The following is a 20,115-nucleotide window of genomic DNA, read 5'->3' as shown; positions in this document are numbered from 1 at the left end:
GGCTGTTTCAGGTGTTTGAAAAATGCTCAATTCTCCAATTTATAGATGTGGGGCAAGCACCCATCCAGACCACCCCCATTCAGATTTTTGGGGCGCATGACAATCTGGGGGGCTGGTCTGGGAATTAATAGAATACCCTCATTGTATCATCCATAAATAAACTGTAGCCTAGTGAAGTGACTTCATGTTTACAACATCCTGAGTTGTATGCGCGCCGGAGAGGACAGGAGAACTGAAAGTATAGCTGTCACGTCAATTTATATGCACCCATGACTTGCTATCAGCAGAAGTGCCTGTGAGTCCTGTGCGTCTGGAATGATGGATAAGTTCAAAACGGTTCTTAAAATTGCTCAGAAACAGCAGACTAGTCTCGGGTTTGGTTTAGTTGCGTTGTTAACTGCAGGCGGGGAACAGATATTTTCGTCAGTGGTGTTCAAATGTCCTTGCAGCGGCTGGAACTTTTCCTACGGCATGGTGTTTCTCTTAGTGCCTGCTCTGGCACTGTTGGTGTTAGGTTACATCATGAGCAATAAAACATGGAAATTGTTTACAGGTTTGTGTTTACGCAAATCCAAATTGTGTCATTTTAAATATGTTTGCGCCAGTGGGGTGGTCTTCTTTCAGATCACCACGACAGCAGCAGTTGCACCTGTCAGTTGGATTGCAGTCGCTTTGCTCAATGGCAATTACTTTGAATGCGCCATGACTGGCGTCAATGTAACGGTTTTCACAAACCACCTTTGCGATGGAAAGAGTCCGCAGTGCCAGGATGAACTTTATAAATTCCCCTGCGGGAGAGCAACCCACGTGCCCCAATCCGACAGCAATGACGTGCTGGCAACCATCCGCGCTGAGTCGCAGGTGAGATAATATTCACACTAATAGAACCAAGTTATGGTTTGAATTATCTATTTGTATCATATCTTCTTTGCCCCATTTTACTCGCTTCAATATGTTTTAGTGGGCTATCCTTGTTTTTGTCGACGGCCTGTTGGAGTGTAGGTGATTAGACTGACAGATTTCTGCTAACGTTAAATGACACCACTGGATGTGTTCTGACAGCTAAGGGAGTTGTAATATATTTCAAACGGACATTATATGAAGTACACATTTTTGCTTTTTTGAAGGCATTTGTTGCATCGCATTTCATTTGGAAATGCCAACATTAAAATGCCCCAAAGCAGAAGTGCCTCAAAGCATAGTCTACTTCCATTGTTATAAAATAGCAGTTATTCTTCCGCTTGACTTAGTTCCTGTATGACTTGTTGTCATTAATGTACAAAACTTCCCAGTGTTTCCCCTATATGAATTTAGCAGTGACAGGCAGCAGCTGCTAAAACGTTTTCAGTGTAAATGTAAAAGTTTAAAACCAGATATAAAGTATTAAGAAAAGATAAGGCAGCCCCCATTGATTTTGATAGAATATTGGAGTCACTCAGAGAGCATAAGAACATGGCTCCATTACAAAATGTGTAGAATTGCAGGAAATGGGCTTTGAAACAGCTACATTCTTTCTCTGTGGCCAAGAGGAGGGCCTCTAAAATGTATGGTCGGAGATCGCACCATTGGCCACACCCACTCCCCCCTATGCTAACTTTACCACCATTGCTGAAAAAAATCCTACGGGAAACACTGCTTCCTATGTGAAGAGGTGATGGAGGAATTGCTGACCAACACACACCTCTGAAATGAATCTACCGTTCCATATACAGTATGCTTCCCTAATACATTCTCCTGCTACCTGCTATTTTTATAGATATGGTTTGAGTTTGAGCAGTACAGTATACTGTATTATAACTGTGACAATAACTCAGGCATTCCAGGTAAGGGGTTAAGCAAAATAGTTGAATATTGTGTTGAATGTATTGGTTTTCATTTCAGGTCCTGGGTTGGCTACTGATCGCCTCCATCATGGTCTTTAACCTCCTGCTGACTTGTGTTGCCCGGTGTAACTCCCCAGTCAGCTACCTGCAGCTGAAGTTCTGGAGGGTCTATGCCCAGCGGGAGAGCGACCTGCTGGAAAGCTACACGGCAGATCACGCCGAAAAGCTTGCCGAGAGGAACCTGAAGAGCTTCTTCCAGCAGACGCCTCCAGAGCCTGTCACGACCCCACCTAACCAGGCCTGGGAGAAGATCTCGTCCCTCTACAGGTTCAGCACCAGAGACCACTACTACAGCATCCTGCACAAGTACGTGGAGATGTGCCACGACCCAGCAGAGGCCAGGGACCACAGGATTTCATCTGTCAGGTCAGACGGTCCATACACTGCTAATCCAGCCGTGCTCGCCTTTGTGGATGAGGGCAAGATGATGCTGTGACTGGGCATGCATATGATCATAGGAACAGCATCACTATCATGACCCTATCTGTAAGCATCCTTATTTTTATCATCAAAGTCATGACTCATTATAGAGGATTATTGTCAGCGTTCTAATCTTCGTCATCATCGTCATCATTATTGCTGTGCATCAGGGGATTTTTCAGTAGAAAGACCAATTACATCTGATTAACCACTCTCAGGTCTTCACTTGAATAACAATTACTTCCCAATTTTAGATTGTTACTTGAAAGTTCACTCACTGTACCACGAGTGCTGCTTGCAGTTTTTTATTTGAAATTCTATGCTCAGAAGGGATTTTAAAAATATATATTTTTTTATAGTTTATAGTTTATAGTTGATAGTTCTACTTTTCTTTCCTCTTTAGTATTTTTATGCTCCTCAGACTTGACCTACATACAGGTGGTCTGTGGTATTAAACAGGAAAAGCATGGTCTGGTTCTATGAAATGGGGCGGCAGGTAGCCTAGTGGTTAGAGTGTTGGGCCAGTAACTGAAAGGTTGCTAGATTGATTCCCCGAGCTGCCAAGGTCAAAATCTGTCATTCTGCCCCTGAACAAGGGGCAGAATCCACTGAATCCACTGTTCCTATGCCGTCATTGTAAATACAAATTTGTTCTTAACTGACTTGCCAAGTTAAATTAAAAACAAGGAGCATATTTACTTCCTGTTAGCTAGTGCACTGCAAAATACTTTCAAGTAAAACCCTGTTGCCAGTGTATATGTAGCATCTTTATGACGGTAACCCACAAGAATATTTAGTTGGACCGTACAAGCTTGGTCTCCAACGTATTTCTGCGTTATTGCTATTTATATTATTGCACTGTAGACCGACCATTGCCACAAGTGAACTGCGATGAACATCAGCTCTGAATTGAATAATAACTTAGCGAAATGGTTAGATCCGTATCTCTGTGTAAAGCTTAAATGTGCTGCATCGGTATCAGAAGGCTTATGGTACGATTGTTGGATGAGTGGAGGAGCATGAAAGTATTCACTTTAAGTATGAGGATAATACAGCAATTTGTTCCAAAAGGGGAAAGTAAACTTGACTTTTTGCTATGTTATTGCCTCAATGTCACTCCACTCACTGTCATTCGGGAAGCGAGTCCTGTGCCTCGACTTTCTTTCAAACACCTTTTCACCTCCACCTCTGATTACATCACGCTCACAGTATCTTTTTATTTTATTTTTTACCTTTATTTAACTAGGCAAGTCAGTTAAGAACAAATTCTTATTTTCAATGACAGCCTAGGAACAGTGGGTTAACTGCCTGTTCAGGGGCAGAACAACAGATTTGTACCTTGTCAGCTCAGGGATTTGAACTTGCAACATTCCAGTTACTAGTTCAAAGCTCTAACCACTAGGCTACCCTGCCGCCCCAGGGAACTCTTCTGTTTCCCAACCACTGACTCAGAACATGTGTTTGATCTGCCCATTTCTCCTTTTTCTGAAAAAAATGGTAGGTCTAATTTCTGACACCAATGCAAATGAATTTGAGGTAACGGGTCCACAAAGCTCTGAAGACTAACATATACCTTGATAAATTGGTCATTAGGGTATTTTTTTACATTTTGTGACAAGATACATTTTGATTTAGTACATTAGGTACCTTGATGTGGCTAGTCCAGCCCTGTTAAAAGCTGCTCTGTGGGAGAAATCAATGCACTCAGAGCCTTTTAGGGTGAGGATATTATAGCTTCATCCTGTGGGAATTGTAGAGCATAGAAACTCATCCCAGCCTTCTACAGGAAATGGGAGAGGAAACTCTTCTGTTTCCCAACCACTGACTCAGAACACGTGTTTGATCTGCCCATTTCTCCTTTTTCTGAAAAAATGGTAGGTCTTATGCAAGTCTAATGTAATGTCTAGCTAGCTATATGATTGTCTATAAAACTGTGCTCTGTGTTATATTTTCGGGTATGCATGATATTGCATCTGCGTGAGGTTCCATAGCTCAGTATTAACATTACTGTTGATTTCCCATTTCATTTTGCAACTGCTAATGAATGCAGTGCAGCCTTTGTGCCGAAATACCACATTGCTTTGTGTGTTTGTGTGTGTTTATGCGTGTGCGTGTTTGTGCATGTAAGAGAAAGGGAAAACGAAAGAGAGGGCGAGAGAGAGAGAGAGAAAAGGGTGATTTCATATACTGTATAATGTTGTATCTGGCTCAAGCTGTATGTGAATTTAATACAGATAATACATTGTGTTGCTGAAATCACTGTGCTGCTCAAATAACTATCAAAATAAATCTGGTTAAAGTCAAGTTAATGTTTTTTTTTTTTGACAGACTGCATGACTACTTGTCATATGGCGTCACTCTGAGAGGACAATGGCAGCTGCATGGTCTGAAGTACAAAAACAGATCTACAGGATCTCAGCCAGTTCAGTCACTGCTATTTTATTACCCACGCATAGGAAAGGAGGGGGAGTGACAGAGAAGGACATTTAGAAGGAAGAAATACATATCAGGGTGGGGTTTGAGAGTTGGAGAATGCAGAAAACCTCACTGGATTAAGTGGGTGGACAAGGGTGGGGAACAGAGATACAGTGAGGAGAAGAGGGAGGAGTTGGTGAGGAGGAAGAGTGAAAGAGAAAGAACAGGAAGGAGGGAAAGGGAGGGGCAGAAATAGGCTCAGAAGAACTTCCGTGTGTTTTGTCTTCGGCTCAAACAGCACAGGGAGTGGAGTGAGTGTTGGGAGACGCAACCGTTTGCGTCTAAACTATTTCACCGCGGTATTTTTCCTCTTCTAATTCTCCATTCTCTTTGCATTATTTTGTTTTTTGCGGAGCGTGCGTGACAAACCCCTTGTCGACACCATGGATAACTTCCAGACCGTCCTGCGCTTTTTCATGAACCAGAAGGCCACCATTGGCTACAGCTTCATGGCCATCCTGACCATCGGGGGAGAGCGAATCTTCTCCATGGTCTCATTCCAGTGCCCCTGCAACCACGACCAGAACTTTGCATACGGCCTGACCTTCCTGTTGGGCCCAGGCCTGGTGCTTCTGGTGCTGGGTCTTTTCTTCAGCAGCAGGCTGTGGCGCCTCTATACTGGCTGTTGCCTAAACCCCATTAAGCTATGCCCCAGGGGCAACTGTTTCGGCTGCCTCAAAGTGTTTGTCAAAATCTTCTCCGGTGCCTGTGTGGCCCCTATCATGTGGCTGTGTGTGGCACTGTTGAACGGGACCTTCTACGAGTGTGCCGTCAGCGGGCTGGATGATAACCTGGTAGTGGATCTGTTCTGTAAAAACAAGACCTTGATGTGCCGGGAGGAGTTGGCCCGCGTGCCCTGCAGCAAGTCCAAGTTGCCCAGCGACGAGAACATGGAACTGTTGCTCATGTTCCGCGCTCAGTCACAGGTGAGTTTAAGCAGCAGTCAGACCCTGTTTGTGACTTTTGTATGGTGGAATGTCATATTTTTTTTACTGTCGATGGGTCATTGATACAGCTGCAAATGCTGGTACGAGTCAGACCAAAATGAAGGTGTAATTCGTTGATTTATTTTACTGTTTGTAATTCAATTGAGAGTAAAGCAACAGTATTGAATATGTTTGTTGTTAACAATTATCATTGTTGGCATTGTTTATTCATTTTATGTGAGCGTAAGTTTTGGTTCATGTCTGTACATCCCCAGATACTGGGCTGGTGTATTATCATCATTTCAGCCGTTCTAGGGCTCCTTGGGACCTGCTACACAAACTGCCGCTCAAAGGTCAGCTACCTGCAGCTCACCTTCTGGAAGCGCTACGTAGAAAAGGAGAAGGAGCAGTTTGACACATTCGCTATGGAGTATGCATCCAAGCTGGCCGAGAGGAACCTAAAGAGCTTCTTTGAGAACCGTGACCCGGAAATATTCCCATTCCCCAACCACAAGGCCTGGGAGGAGATCTCAGCCCTCTACACCTTCTCCAAGAGTGAGCAGTGCTACAGCACCCTGCAGAGGTATGTGGAGCGTGACGACCGAGACTACAGCCCTGAGAAAAGACCAGTCATGGAGCTGGAGCACGGCATAGAGATGGGCTGAGCGAGGGGCGGACAATGGCAGAGTATGAATTATAGTATATCCTATTTGTTTTACCTTTATAAATGACATGCAGTAAATACAGTAGATGTAACTCACAGACTGAGAAGAAGCGTTGTTGCCTGCATTTCCCCCCAAAGCACTGACATATACACAGAGCACCATTCAGAAAGTTATTACCAGTGACACAGCAGTGATTTACCAAAGAATGCAGCAATTGCAGAAGTGGTGAAACAGTAGGGCTTCTTGTCTGCTGGAACCCACAGTTCGTGAATGGTCATGAACACTAGCTGACGCAATGTCCCTGTCATAACAAACACTTTGATTTGACAAAGTCTCCTCTACCTCTCATTGACATGCCTTTGAAGCATTTCATTCACTTTACTGGTACATAATGGTAGGAGAGCTATTGTAATTGTATAGTTTTAAATTGGGTATTTTGTGTTACATTGCACCACAATATGAATGCTACATGAATGACAGAGTTGTACCATGCAATTTGCTTGAAATGTTTACCCAACTCAATGTTTACATTATTATGACAACCTGAGCACCATAAAGTGTCTTTCTATGGCAGTACAAGCGAAGCAGCTCACTTTATATTTTATGTTAATTTGGGACTAACTCTGCCATTACTACCGTCCTGTTCAATTATTGACGTCAATAGTAGTCAATAACTCACACATTAAGAGGTAATAAATCATGTATGACATAAGGGATATTCTCACTGGATTCTACAAAAACATAGAATTTTTTTTCGTTCTCCTTTCTAACATCTGTAAAATCCCTACCATGTAATGTGTAAGCACTAAATTAACATGTACATAGAACATTATTAGGACATGTTGCATCATGCCTGATAAAAAAACAAACATTTTAGGGTGGTGAGTTTGTGTGTAAAAACGGTCCATATTCCACCATGTTTGACTAAGAGGGGGAGAATGCAGCCATATCAGTGTGGTTATAGTACCTTCAGAAAGTATTCATACACCATTACTTGTTCCACATTTTGTTGTGTTGCAGTCTGAATTACAAATGGATTAAATTGATTTTGTTTCTCACCCGTCTACACACAATACCCCGTAATGACAACATGTTTTTAGAAATGTTTGCAAATGTACTGAAAATGTCATACAGAAATATCTCATTTGCATACAGTACCAGTCTCAAGTTTGGACACCTACTCATTCAAGGGTTTTTCTTTATTTTTACTATTTTCTACATTGTAAAATAATAGTGAAGGCATCAAAACTATGAAATAACACATATGGAATCATGTAGTAACCAAAAAAGTGTTAAACATATCAACATCTATTTTAGATTTGAGATTCTTCAAAGTAGCCACCCTTTGCCTTGATGACAGCTTTGCACACTCTTGGCATTCTCTCAACCAGCTTCATGAGGTAAATTCAATAACTTTGAAAGTTTCATCAAGCGCAGTCGCAAAAACCATCAAGCGCTATGATGAAACTGGCTCTCCGGAGGACCGCCGCAGGAACAGAAGTCCCAGAGTGTGTAATAAAAACAAGGGCTTCGGGGGAACACATAGTCCAGGTAGCCATTTTGATTACCTCTTCAGGAGTCTTATGGCTTGGGGGTAAAAACGGTTGAGAAGCCCTTTTGTCCTAGACTTGGCACTCCGGTACCGCTTGCCATGCGGTAGTAGAGAGAACAGTCTATGACTGGGGTGGCTGGGGTCCTTGACCATTTTTAGGGCCTTCCTCTGACACTGCCTCGTGTAGAGGTCCTGGATGACAGGCAGCTTAGCCGCAGATGTACTGGGCCATACGCACTACCCTATGTCGTACCTTGTGGTCAGAGGCCAAGCTATTGCCGTAACAGGCAGTGATGCAACCAGGATGCTCTCGATGTTGCAGCTGTAGAACCTTTTGAGGATCTCAGACCCCATGCCAAATATTTTTAGTTTCCTGAGAAGGAATAGGCTTTGTCGTGCCCTCTTCACGACTGTCTTGGTGTGTTTGGACCATTCTAGTTTGTTGTTGATGTGGACACCAAGGACCTTGAAGTTCTCATTGGGCGCACATAAAACTGCTGCCATTTCTTCCGGCGCCATTTTAAATTCAGTTTGTAACCCAACAAAATGTGGAAAAAGCAAAGGTGTGACTACTTTCTGAGACACTGTAGGTGTTTAGACCTGCCTTCTCAGACAACCGAGGGCCTCGGGCACCAAGTGCCTCTCATCTCAGCTCTCTATTACGTCATGTATAACTTCCATAACCTTTGACTGCTTTGTTTCCTCAGTCTTGGAAGGTCAGAAAGCTCATTTATTTTGACAAAAATCTGAAAAGTAGCTATATACTGAGTGTACAAAACTTTAAGGACACCTTCCTAATATTGAGTTGTACCTGTCCCTTTTGCCCTCAGAACAGCCTCAATTCATTGGGGCATGGACTCTACAAGGTGTCGCAAGCGTTCCACAAGGATAACGGCCCGTGTTGACTCTAATGCTTTCCCACTGTTGTATCAAGTTGGCTGGATGTCCTTTGGGTGGTGGACCATTCTTGATATACACAGGAAACTGTTGAGCATGAAAATCCCAGCAGCATTGCATTTCTTGACACAAACCGGTGTGCCTGGCACCTAATACCATACCCCGCTCAAAGGCACTTAAATCTTGTGACTTGCCCATTAACCCTCTGAATGACACACTTACACAATCCACGTCTCAATTGTCTCAATGCTTAAAAATCATTCTTTAACCTGTCTCCTCCCCTTCATCTACACTGATTGAAGTGGTTTTAACAAGTGACATCAATAAGAGATCATAGCTTTCAGCTGGATTCACCTGGTCGTTCTAGGTCATGGAAAGAGCAGGTGTCCTTAATGTTTTGTACACTCAGTGTAGCTCTGGTTCGGTTTTCTTTAATTAAACAGCCACTACAAACTTCGGATAACTTTAGCCACCACAAGCTAGCAGTCAATGGAAGTGATGGGATGGGATCATGTATGTCTTTAATGGCCAAATTATCTCCATATTTGGTTTTCATATCTATTTATAGGCAGGGCTCCAAATAAAAATTAATCCTTGAGTACTAATGCTTCCAACTTAAAAAGCATAATATAATATTCAGGAGAAAAATCGATTGAGATACTTTATAGCCTATATGAATTCCAGCTACTTCTGAAGCATGTGGCCTAGATATGAATATGTAACCCTGTTAAGACATTTGGTTATTACAAAAACCTCATGTTGATACAAATACCTGTCATTGAAATTTACAAAGGCATTTGTGGAAAATTAGGTTTGTATGTTGTGTAAAAGCACAATTTTTCTATTTAGTGTAAGTTACCAGGTTGTTAGCTAGAACACTGAACAAGGTGTAGGCCTAAAAGGTTGTTAGCGGCCCGCGAGTCATACTCACTGGGTGAAAAGAGTCAATATCAAGGGATATCTTTATCTATATATTTACGGATATCTAACCTTTTATTCAATGCCTTATATGGAATAGACATGCTCCAGATACACAGATTCTCCAGATTCTCCGTAATGGGACAGTTTCTACATGCATCCAATCCGGGCCTACAAAATCTTCCTGCTACCAGGGAGATATTTGGGGTGAGATACATTCAAGACACGCACCTGATACCCGCTTAGGTGCAAAGCTGTCATCAAGGCAAAGAGTGGCTACTTTGAAGAACCTCAGATATAAAATATATTATTATTTTATAACACTTTTTTGGTTACTACATGACTCCATGTGTGTTATTTCATAGTTTGATGACTTCACTATTATTCTACAATGTAGAAAATAGTAAAAAATAAAGAAAAACCCTTGAATGAGTAGATGTATCCAAACTTTGGACTGGTACTGTATATTTTAAAGTTCAATCTTGTAGGTCTGTGTCATGACTTCCGCCGAAGTCGGCTCCTCTCCTTGTTTGGGCGGCGTTCGGCGATCCACATCACCAGCTTTCTAGCCATCACCGCTCCATTTTTCATATGTCCATTTGTTTTGTCTTGTTCCATACACACCTGGTTTTCATTCCCCAATCAATCTACATGTATTTAGTCCTCTGTTCCCCATCATGTCTTTGTGTGTAATTGTTCATTGTTAACGGTGTATGTTTACGCGCGATACTTTTATAGTTTATGTTCCGTGTTTTTGGGCACTTATGTCATTTTCTTGTGCCTATTGTTGAACAGAATAAAAGTTGTGCCTGTTTACTCTACTCTGCTCTCCTGCACCTGACTTCGCCTCCCTTACACAGCCTTAACAGTCTGATTGAAAATGTGCTAAATCTGACTTCGAAATGTCCAGCCACCAAATGATTTTATGTATGATATCGGAGGGAATCCAAAATTATTTGTGAATGAAAGACAAAATTGATTTCATAATTGTCAAATTATTGAGCACGTGCTGAAAACTCAGAAATGCATCAGAAATCGTCCTTAATTTCTGTTATGTGGGGTGGAACAGGGGAACCCAAGAGCTGACTCAGATGAGGAGACTGGGATGAAGTAACCAAGGTATTTACTGAACCCCAGGGGGAGATGGAATGAAGTCAGGGGAATCTTGGGCGGGCTGCTGGAAACCAGGTGTGGAGGCTGAGGCTGGAGCGAGAGGGGTTGAGACAGGGTAAGAAGGTCCGGAGGGGAATTCAAGGGGGTAGTAGAGTGGGGAATCCAGGACAGAGGAGCACGATGACAAGACTTGGGACAGGAGACAGGGACCAGAGTCAGAGCGGGCAGAACTGTAGCGGAGAGTAAAACAGCATCAGGCAAGGAAAACAGGATAGCAGGATCTGAACAGTAACAAACGGCTAGAACATGGACCGACTGAGCAGGGATTATGATCCAGTTGCGTAGAAGTGGCAGGGCTGAGTATTTGTAGAGGTCTTGATTATGGAACAGGTTGCAGCTGGTGGGGATCTGTTCTGACTCCAGCACACCTGTCTCCGCGCACACAGAGAGAGAGGGAGAGGGAGAGAGTACTGGGCGAGTGGTGGCAGGTCACGGAGACACAGGATGAGCAGTAGAGGGCGTTGCAGAAGCACATGTGACATTTTCAGCAGATCAAGATCTGGATATGGACCCCAGCCAAGAGAGGCATATCTGGATTCAATATAGCTTCCTATCTTGAATGTGCTGTGAAAACACAGGTATTGGATTGAATTACTTAATTTTTACAGAAGGAACTTCAGTTGTGGCAAGTCAGATAAGATAAAGATATACACTGTAGTAAACATATAAACAGCAACATTCACACATGACAGATACAAACGCTTACAAGGTACTGTATACAGTGTAGAGGTCGACCGATTCATCGGAATGGCCGATTAATTAGGGCCGATTTCAAGTTTTCATAACAATCGGAAATGGGTATTTTTGGGCGCCGATTTGCCGATTTATTTATTTACATTGATTTTTTTAGACCTTTATTTAACTAGACAAGTCAGTTAAGAACACATTCTTATTTTCAATCACGGCCTAGGAACGGGTGAGTTAACTGCCTTATTCAGGGGCAGAACGACAGATTTTCACCTTGTCAGCTCGGGGGATCCATTCTTGCAACCTTACAGTTAACTAGTCCAACGCAATAACGACCTGCCTCTCTCTCATTGCACTCCACAAGGAGACTGCCTGTTATGCGAATGTAGTAAGCCAAGGTGAGTTGCTAGCTGGCATTAAACTTATCTTATAAGAAACACTAGTTAACTACACATGGTTGATGATATTACAAGATATTATCTAACGTGTCCTACATTGCATATAATCTGACTGAGCATACAAGCATACAAGTATCTAAGTATCTGACGTGCAATTTTGTGCTGTTTCTATCAGAATACATCTCCATGACTGGTGCTACAAATTGGAGCTGGTGTCGATGATTGATTGTACACAACGCAAGAAGAGTACTGTTACACTGGTGCAGTGGCCATTCTTCTGGATTGGATCATCGGTCACTGGATTTCCATCTCAGAACTTCGCAGTGGTTGCCGTTGAAGAATCAGATAAGACGTTGCTGGTGCAGTTTATGGGATATTGCATTTCGCCACAAGAGGGCGCTACTGCAGCGTTTTATTATCGTATATCTGAAATATGTAGGGTGAGTTTTACCAGTGTACTAGATATAGGTTAGATTTTGAAGTGAGGTTAAAAATATACATGTTTTTTGCTATTTACATTTTAATTAGTGTGTTGATTTCCCATTGTCAAGATGGAAGATGTTGGGAGAGGTTTGGGTTTCCTGACATTTAATCTGTCACCATCTGTTGGTAGGGGTTCAGCCAAAATTCCAGTTTCTTCTACACCTATGCCAAAGGGTTTTGGGAGAATTGATGATAGTTTACCCATGGAAACGCCCAAGGATGTGTATGAAAGAGTTTTGCCAAATACAGGGAGTGGGGAGGTCTCCATGGATTTCATAGCAGACATAGTACAGCAGATTGGTCATTCCATTGGGGAGAACATTGCCTCCTGTTTGGAGTCAAAGGCAATTGTTGGGGACAGTATTATGGGGAATGCATGCAGCTCTAGGGGTATGGATGTGTCAGGCCTGAACCTGGTATTGAAGTCTGATATCAGGGAACCGGTGTACTTTCGGGGGGATGGCTCTGAAAAGTGCACAGTGCATGAGTGGGAGGATATGGTCATGGTTTACATGCGTAAGAGGGGCGTGTCTGTGATGGACCAAGCAGTTGAGGTTATGGGCAGGCTTATGGGAAGGGCCCGCGATGTTGTTAAAGTTGGCATACGCAGCAATCCCTCCATTGATTTATCTAAAGGCCCGAGTCCCATCTTTGACATAATGAAACAACATTTTAGTGACACGGTTTTTTCAAGCATGCCCCTTACTGACTTTTATGCCACATTACCTCTGACTGATGAACAACCATTTGAATATTGGCTCAGACTGAACAGGGCTATGGAGGTTGCTGAAGATTGTCTAAAGAGACAGAAAAAAATGTTGAAGACCCGTCTCGTGAGCTCACAGTCATGTTCATCAGACATTGCCCTAATGCTGAAACGTGCACGCCATTACAGCAGTGGACCGCTGCAGATGTCCATGAGAGGTTGGATGAATACAGCGGAGGTACTCTCACCTTTCTAAGGTGACCTCAGCCATCGCAACAATGAAGCAGGAAGTTGGTGCTGTCTTGCCAATCACCATGCCTGCTGTGAGAACCCACATGGAAGTACCCAAAGCGTTGCCTTACCCAGCTCAGACTATTCAGGGCTCAGCTGAGCCCATGAAACGTATCCTTGCAATGCTGGAGCGTGTGCTGGAGCAGAGGCCACAACAGTCTGACCGTAAGTTCCAAAAGGGGATTAGGAGCAAAGTGAAGTCTAATGGGCCATGTGAAGTGTGTGGGCATGCAGGACACGATACTTACTTTCACTGCAGGGCCAATCACCTCTGCTTTCTTTGTCATGTAGCTGGCCACGCAAGCTCTCAGTGACCCAAGGCCGCAGCTCTGAGCACAGCTGGTGGAGTCCCTACAGTAATCACTGCTCAGCTCCCGGAAAACTAGTAGGCCTGCATGTAGAAGGGGAGAGTGTTGGCCCTTTTGTAGAGTCCCCATCGGTGAGAGCTGTTGATTTGGAGTCTGTATATAAAAGTGTTTGTGACGAAATGGAGACTGAGAAGAGTATCATAATGCAGAACACACAGAGACTTTCCCCATATGATGATTTATTCTATGCCAAGGTGTTAATAGGAGGAGAAGTGGAAGTGAGAGCTATGCTTGACAGTGGGTCCATGGCTTGTACCTTGAGCTCTAGGGTCTTACCTGAACTGTTGCATGCAGGAGTGTTGAAAAGTCCATCATTGATTCCTACAGAGGTAGTCTTGGTTGGTTTGTGGTGGGTTGAAGACGAGGCCTTTGGGAGTATGTGAGCTGGAGATGGAGGTGTACAGATGTAGAGTTGCCGTGCCTACACTGGTGGTTGAAGGTCAGAGTGATGACCTCATCTTGGGCAGCAATATCCTAAAGCACTTGATCCGCCACCTGAAGACGGATGGAGATCTCTGGAAGAAGGTTTATACTCCTGTGTGTGACGGGGGTGAGGATAGCAAGCTGGCTAATGTGGAGAGATGGAGAGACAGTGAAGTACCTGGCAAAGTTAGAACTGTGAGACTAAAAGGGGCTGTGACTAGAGCCTATGCAGGAGCACTTAGTCTGGGGCAGACTACGAAGCACTCAGAATCTATCAGCGGGCAGTGCTGTTCTCATTGAGCCCAGCAGTTCAAGGTCAAACTGGAAACATGATCCGGGCCCTGCCGACGAGAGCAAAGCACAGATGGCCTCAGGCGCTGACCAGTTTGTTCAGTCTTTGAGGAGAGATCTGAAAGAAGCCATGAATACAGCACAGGTGTCTGCAGCGAAGCAGTTGAAGAGGCATGCTGACCTTTATGACAGAAGAGTCAGAGGAGCACCAGTGGAGATTGGGGATCGTGTATTGCTGGCTAACAAGGGGGAGCGGGGAAAGCGGAAGCTCGCTGACCGTTGGGAGGATACTGTCTACCTTGTCACTGGATTGAATGCTGACAGTCACACTTTTAAGATTCAGAACAGCTCTACTGGACAGGAGAAGACGGTACATCGCAACCTGATAATGCCAGTCAACTTTCTTCCTCATGCTGCCGTTGATGAGGGAAAAGACATGTCTGGATTAACAGAGTCTGAGGATATGAATGATGGCCTTGTGGTCTCACCTGCCATGGACACTGCAGTGGATGATGGTGCTGAGTAATAAACAAAAGTGTGGGTGTCGGAGTTGTCTTTTGAAGGAACAGGTGACACAAGCCTGGAGGGTGATGTTCGATCCTTGGATGCTCAGGATATTCCACCTTTGGATTCTGTGGATGATATACTGCAGCTGGAAGGTCTGCCTTGATCAGAGAGTCTTCAAGAATCTGACCAAGACCGTAACAGTGTAGTGAGTGAGCTAATTGACCAGCCTGCTTACGATATCCGTACTGGCCTAACCAAACGCAGACCGTTCCTTACCTGATCAGTTACGCACTTGTTTGCAAGTGGAATTCAGTAGGGGGGAGTGTAACAGGGTTATATTGGTGATTCGCCGTTGCCACTTTATTGTTAAGCCAATGGGTTATTGGTTTTAGTTTTGTCTTGCCTTCACCTACTCAACATGGCATCTTATTGGCTGGTTTGCGTAGCTTGCTGACGAGGGAGGATGTTTCATTAGAATCGTCCCAGTGAACAAGCACCAAACCAGCGGTAAATTGTTGGTTGCAAAGCACTGCACGTCAAAAGTGATTTTTATACTACCAAGTGATGATTTAAATGTACAATTTATATCAATTTGTTTGTAAATGTTATTTGAACACTATTTTGTACAGGTTTTTTGAACCTTTATTTAACTAGGCAAGTCAGTTAAGAACAAATTCTTATTTTCAATGATGGCCTAGGAACAGTGGGTTAACTGCCTGTTCAGGGGCAGAACGACAGATTTGTACCTTGTCAGCTTGGGGATTTGAACTTGCAACCTTTCGGTTACTAGTCCAACACTAACCACTAGGCTACGCTGCCGCCCCAGTGCGTCACATACAGAGTTAGATGGTGAGTTGTGCATTGCATGACGTGCAATTTTGTGCTGTTTCTATCAGGGACATTGTTCAAAATATTATATTGTAAATTGTAATTGTTATATTATTTTGTTAACTACATTGTCCAGTGAACAAGCACCAAACCAGCGTGCGCCACATGCAGAGTTGGATGGTGAGCTGTGCATTGCATGTCGTGCAAGTTTGTGCTGTTTCTATCAGAATAAAGCTCCATGACTGGTGCTACAAATTGGAGCTTGATTGTACACAACACAAGAAGAGTACTGCATGCCAGTCTCTCTAGGAGGCTAAGAGTTGAGTAAGAACTGCATCGCTTCTTGTTTTCATAAGTGACATTCATGTGCTGTAAATTCCAATTAGTTTGCATAGCCAACTTACACACAGCACGGACACACACACTTACCCCACCAGACATGCCACGAGGGTTATTTTCACAGTCTCCAGGTCAAGAACAAATTCAAGGAAACACAGTATTATACAGAGCCATGATTGCATGGAACTCACTTTCATCTCATATAGCGCAAGTGAACAGCAAACCGGGTTTAAAAAAAAACGAATAAATCAACACCTCGCCACACAACGCCTATCTCCCATGTGACCTACTTGTTGTGTATATACTGACATGTATGTGTAAATGATAGACGCAATCACACACGCACACTACATGTTAATATTTTTTAAATGCATGTAAAGTGTAAAGTATTTTTTCTGTAACGTCTTTTTCGGTTTTTGTCAGACCCCAGTAAGACTAGCTGTCGCCATTGGGGATCCTAATAAAATACACAAAATATTCATGTATAAACAGTGCAGCATGCAGCAGTGGATTTTTTTTTGTGTAGTATAGGTTACTTTTAATCATGTTGGTTCCACATTTCAGTGCTGAGACAGGTTATAATACAGATATTACAAAGATGATTGTGCATGCATTATATTTCCATATAGTGTAGGTGTTAAGACTGATACAACAGAACAAAAGTAGTTGGCTCTCAGACGATATTGAACTCGCAGACAGACGCCTTCTCTGCACGACAGCTCTCATCAAACCACTTTCCATTGGCAGTGGTGGAAAGGATGGCACAGTTGTGGGTACGTCCACCGTCTGGTTGGTTGGTAATGTCAGTCTCCCAGTTCTTAAAGCGCAGGTTGGTGCCCGCCTGGTCGAGCCATTCCCCCTCGGTCACCATGTCATTGATGCCCAGCCATATGTGTTCCTCAGGGCCGATGCTCCGGCGGACATAATCAGCAAGCTGATCGTTGTCGTCCCCTGTCAAAGGGGTGCTGATTGTGCCCCCTTTAGCAATGCAGTCATCGTAGGCTGTGTGGTAGATCTTCTTAGCGGCGTCGGCCAGGAAACACTTGCCAATAATCTTGATGCCTTTCAGGCAAACTGGAAGAAAATGTATATCAAAGTTAGATTATTTGTATAGCCCAATATCCACAACATCGTCACAGAAAACACTGGATTAAAACACAAGATAATGGCAGAGACTGTGGCTCTCAGATCCATTCATATGTATTGTACTGCCATACAATGCCTTCAGAAAGTATTCACACCCCTTGACTTGTTCTACAATTTGTTGTGTTACAGCCTGAATTTACATAATAGGGGGTTTAATTTTCTCGCCCCAAACAAAAGAGCGAGGTGTAAACCTCTAAATAATACACGGGACGAGACTCGGAAAACAAGTGCACAATAACACGCAGCATGGAAGCCGATACAACAGAACAGGTGCTCACAAGACCAACGGACATGGTAACAATAACCGACAAGGACAATGGGGAACAGAGGGCACATATATACACATACTAATCAGGGGGAATGGGAATCAGGTGTGCGTAATGAGACAAGACAGTCCGGGGTTGGTGGTAATGAATCCAGTTCAGTGGCGCTTTAAAATGCCGGTCTACGTAGACCTCCGGAGCTGGTGAACGGAATGAGCAGGGGGGGATCCGTGACACAAATATTGTACAATCCAGATGTGCAAAGCTCCTAGAGACTTACCCAGAAAAGACTCACAGCTGTAATTGCTGCCAACGGTGATTGTAACATGTTTTACTCAGGGGTATGAATACTGATGTAAATTAGATATGCCTGTATTTCATTTTCAATAAATGTGATAAGATCTCTAAAAACAACATGTTTTCATTTTGTCATTATGGGGTATTGTAGAAAGATGGATGAGAACAAAACAACAAATCCAGGCTGTAACACAACAAAACGTGGAACAAGTCAAGGGGTATGAATACTTTCTGAAGGAACTGTTCATATCAATACATGCATACTTTATGGGCATACTTTATAATCTAGATCAACTGTTTGAACATAACATATCCTTCTGTTAGTACTTTAAGTATTCATGTTAAGGCAACACCCCAAATTGAATGCAGACTCAACAACTTCCCTTGACCTTGACCAATTCAATTACATTCCCTGTTGCAGGGCACAGGTGCTCCCTGTCCTGTGAAGTGGTCTCTAAGATCGCTTCAGGGCACCACAATAGAATAGGACACCCAGATCACTTGTGACTTGCATTTTCACTATGCTTCACTGAGATTAGAGTACAATTTCAATATCAACAGTAACATATCCCTCACCTGATTGCAAGGCTTGCTGCTCTTTCAATAGATTCAACTCCAGCACTATGTTATCAATCTGTTTCTTCAGCTCCTCAATGGCAGCATTATTTTCAGCACCTATGTTGAAGAAATTGGAGAAGAATCAACAAAGTTTTACAACTAGAACTGTACCAAGGAGGATGGTTTATGGTTGAGCAGTATTGTGCTCAACCTCTTATCTACCCAAAGTAAATGATAAACTAACATTGACTCAAACATATTGAGCATTTATTTAAAAAAAATATATATATATTCTTTCCACATAGAGATAAAATATGTGTCCTACCTTTCTTTCCGCCCTTTTTCTCAGATGAGGTCTGTTGGAATGTGGATTGCCCGAGGAGAAGGCAAAACAACAAATGCACACCGCTGACATGCATGGTGTATATCTTAGTAGCCTATATTGCCACCGATATGATGTGTAAACGACTGTTTATGTTGCCACTACTAGCCAGGAGAAATATGTTTCGAGAATCGGCACTCTGGGAGTTGACAGAGGAAATCTCAACTTTTGAGAGAACAAATGTTTTACAGATGTCAAACTGGCGTTTGTTCTTTTATTCCCGTTTTCTTTTGACAAGGGGTGGAGCAGGATGTTCATTGATGACTTGTTAACCCTGTTGAGGCGGGGGTGACATTAGCTCTATGTGTTAACATAGGTTACCCATATGTTTCCTTTTTGGTTCCCATAATAAAACATTTAAGGGCCGTTTTCTATTTTATCATTGGCCTATGTATTTCCCCCTGCACCTTGTATTCTAAATTGAACAACAAGTTGTCGGGCTATTAGAATTAAATGATCAAAGCAGAATTAGTATAATCTTGTATAAATTAGGCCTATAACTGTTAGCCTATCCATTTATTACCATAACAAAATGTGACAAAGTTGTATTAGTAAACTCGGGCACTCTTTATAGACATCTGTTATAATTGTAGTCGAATACTGGCTGAGGTCCAGAGAGTATGTTTCCTTTGTTCCAGGGGCTCCAATGGTCTATGTGTTGGGTGGGTTGGGAGCTCCATAAACCCTGCATCTGGTTGTTCTCAGCGAGCTGGACAAGGTTTGGCTGACGTGTGGCAGCCTTACACCATGACAAAAGAGTGTGCGTTATTATTTTTGTATTTCACATGCACAGACCACAGATTCCCATTGTCTCAAACTTGTGGCCACGCCAAAATGCACATATATCTCACACACTTCATTGCTGTGGGGAGTATAAGAAGAGTTTATTTTCAACACATTTTTCACATTTGTGGGTTTTTTTCTCTCCCTCTGGCCTACACACGATACCCCATAATGCCAAATGTTATGTTTTTAGACATTTTTACAAATGAATAAAAAATGAAAAGCTGAAATGTCTTGAGTCAATAAGTATTCAACCCCTTTGTTATGGCAAGCCAAAATAAGTTCAGGGGTATAAATTGGCTTAACAAGTCACATAATAAGTTGCATGGACTCACTCTATGTGCAATAATAGTGTTTAACATTTTTGAATGACTACCTCATCTCTGTAGTCCACACAAACAATTATCTGTAAGGGCCCTCAGTTGAGCAGTGAATTTCAAACACAGATTCAACAAC

At 42.9% G+C, this 20,115-nt stretch overlaps 3 protein-coding genes across 3 annotated transcripts; 2 read left to right on the top strand and 1 right to left on the bottom strand.

Annotated features, from left to right (window-relative positions):
* Nucleotides 1-202: 202 nt before the first annotated feature.
* Nucleotides 203-4,607, top strand: LOC118364183 (calcium homeostasis modulator protein 6-like). The gene is made up of 2 exons (XM_035745477.2): nt 203-861; nt 1,882-4,607. The coding sequence occupies exons 1-2, from the start codon at nt 316-318 to the stop codon at nt 2,317-2,319; spliced, it is 984 nt and encodes a 327-aa protein (XP_035601370.1). The 5' UTR covers nt 203-315; the 3' UTR covers nt 2,320-4,607.
* A 252-nt stretch (nt 4,608-4,859) lies between these two features.
* On the top strand, nt 4,860-10,557 carry LOC118364184 (calcium homeostasis modulator protein 5-like). Its single transcript, XM_035745479.2, has 2 exons — nt 4,860-5,704; nt 5,980-10,557. The coding sequence occupies exons 1-2, from the start codon at nt 5,162-5,164 to the stop codon at nt 6,367-6,369; spliced, it is 933 nt and encodes a 310-aa protein (XP_035601372.1). The 5' UTR covers nt 4,860-5,161; the 3' UTR covers nt 6,370-10,557.
* Nucleotides 10,558-16,379: 5,822 nt separating this feature from the next.
* On the bottom strand, nt 16,380-19,092 carry clec3ba (C-type lectin domain family 3, member Ba). Its single transcript, XM_035745338.2, has 3 exons — nt 18,820-19,092; nt 18,513-18,611; nt 16,380-17,304 (listed from the first exon to the last, which is right to left on the bottom strand). The coding sequence occupies exons 1-3, from the start codon at nt 18,911-18,913 to the stop codon at nt 16,904-16,906; spliced, it is 594 nt and encodes a 197-aa protein (XP_035601231.1). The 5' UTR covers nt 18,914-19,092; the 3' UTR covers nt 16,380-16,903.
* Nucleotides 19,093-20,115: the final 1,023 nt, after the last annotated feature.

This window comes from Oncorhynchus keta, chromosome 31 (assembly GCF_023373465.1).
Source record: "Oncorhynchus keta strain PuntledgeMale-10-30-2019 chromosome 31, Oket_V2, whole genome shotgun sequence".
Taxonomy (NCBI): Eukaryota; Metazoa; Chordata; class Actinopteri; order Salmoniformes; family Salmonidae; genus Oncorhynchus; species Oncorhynchus keta.
Note: the sequence above shows the minus strand (reverse complement) of the source record. Positions and strands in the feature narration are given on the sequence as shown.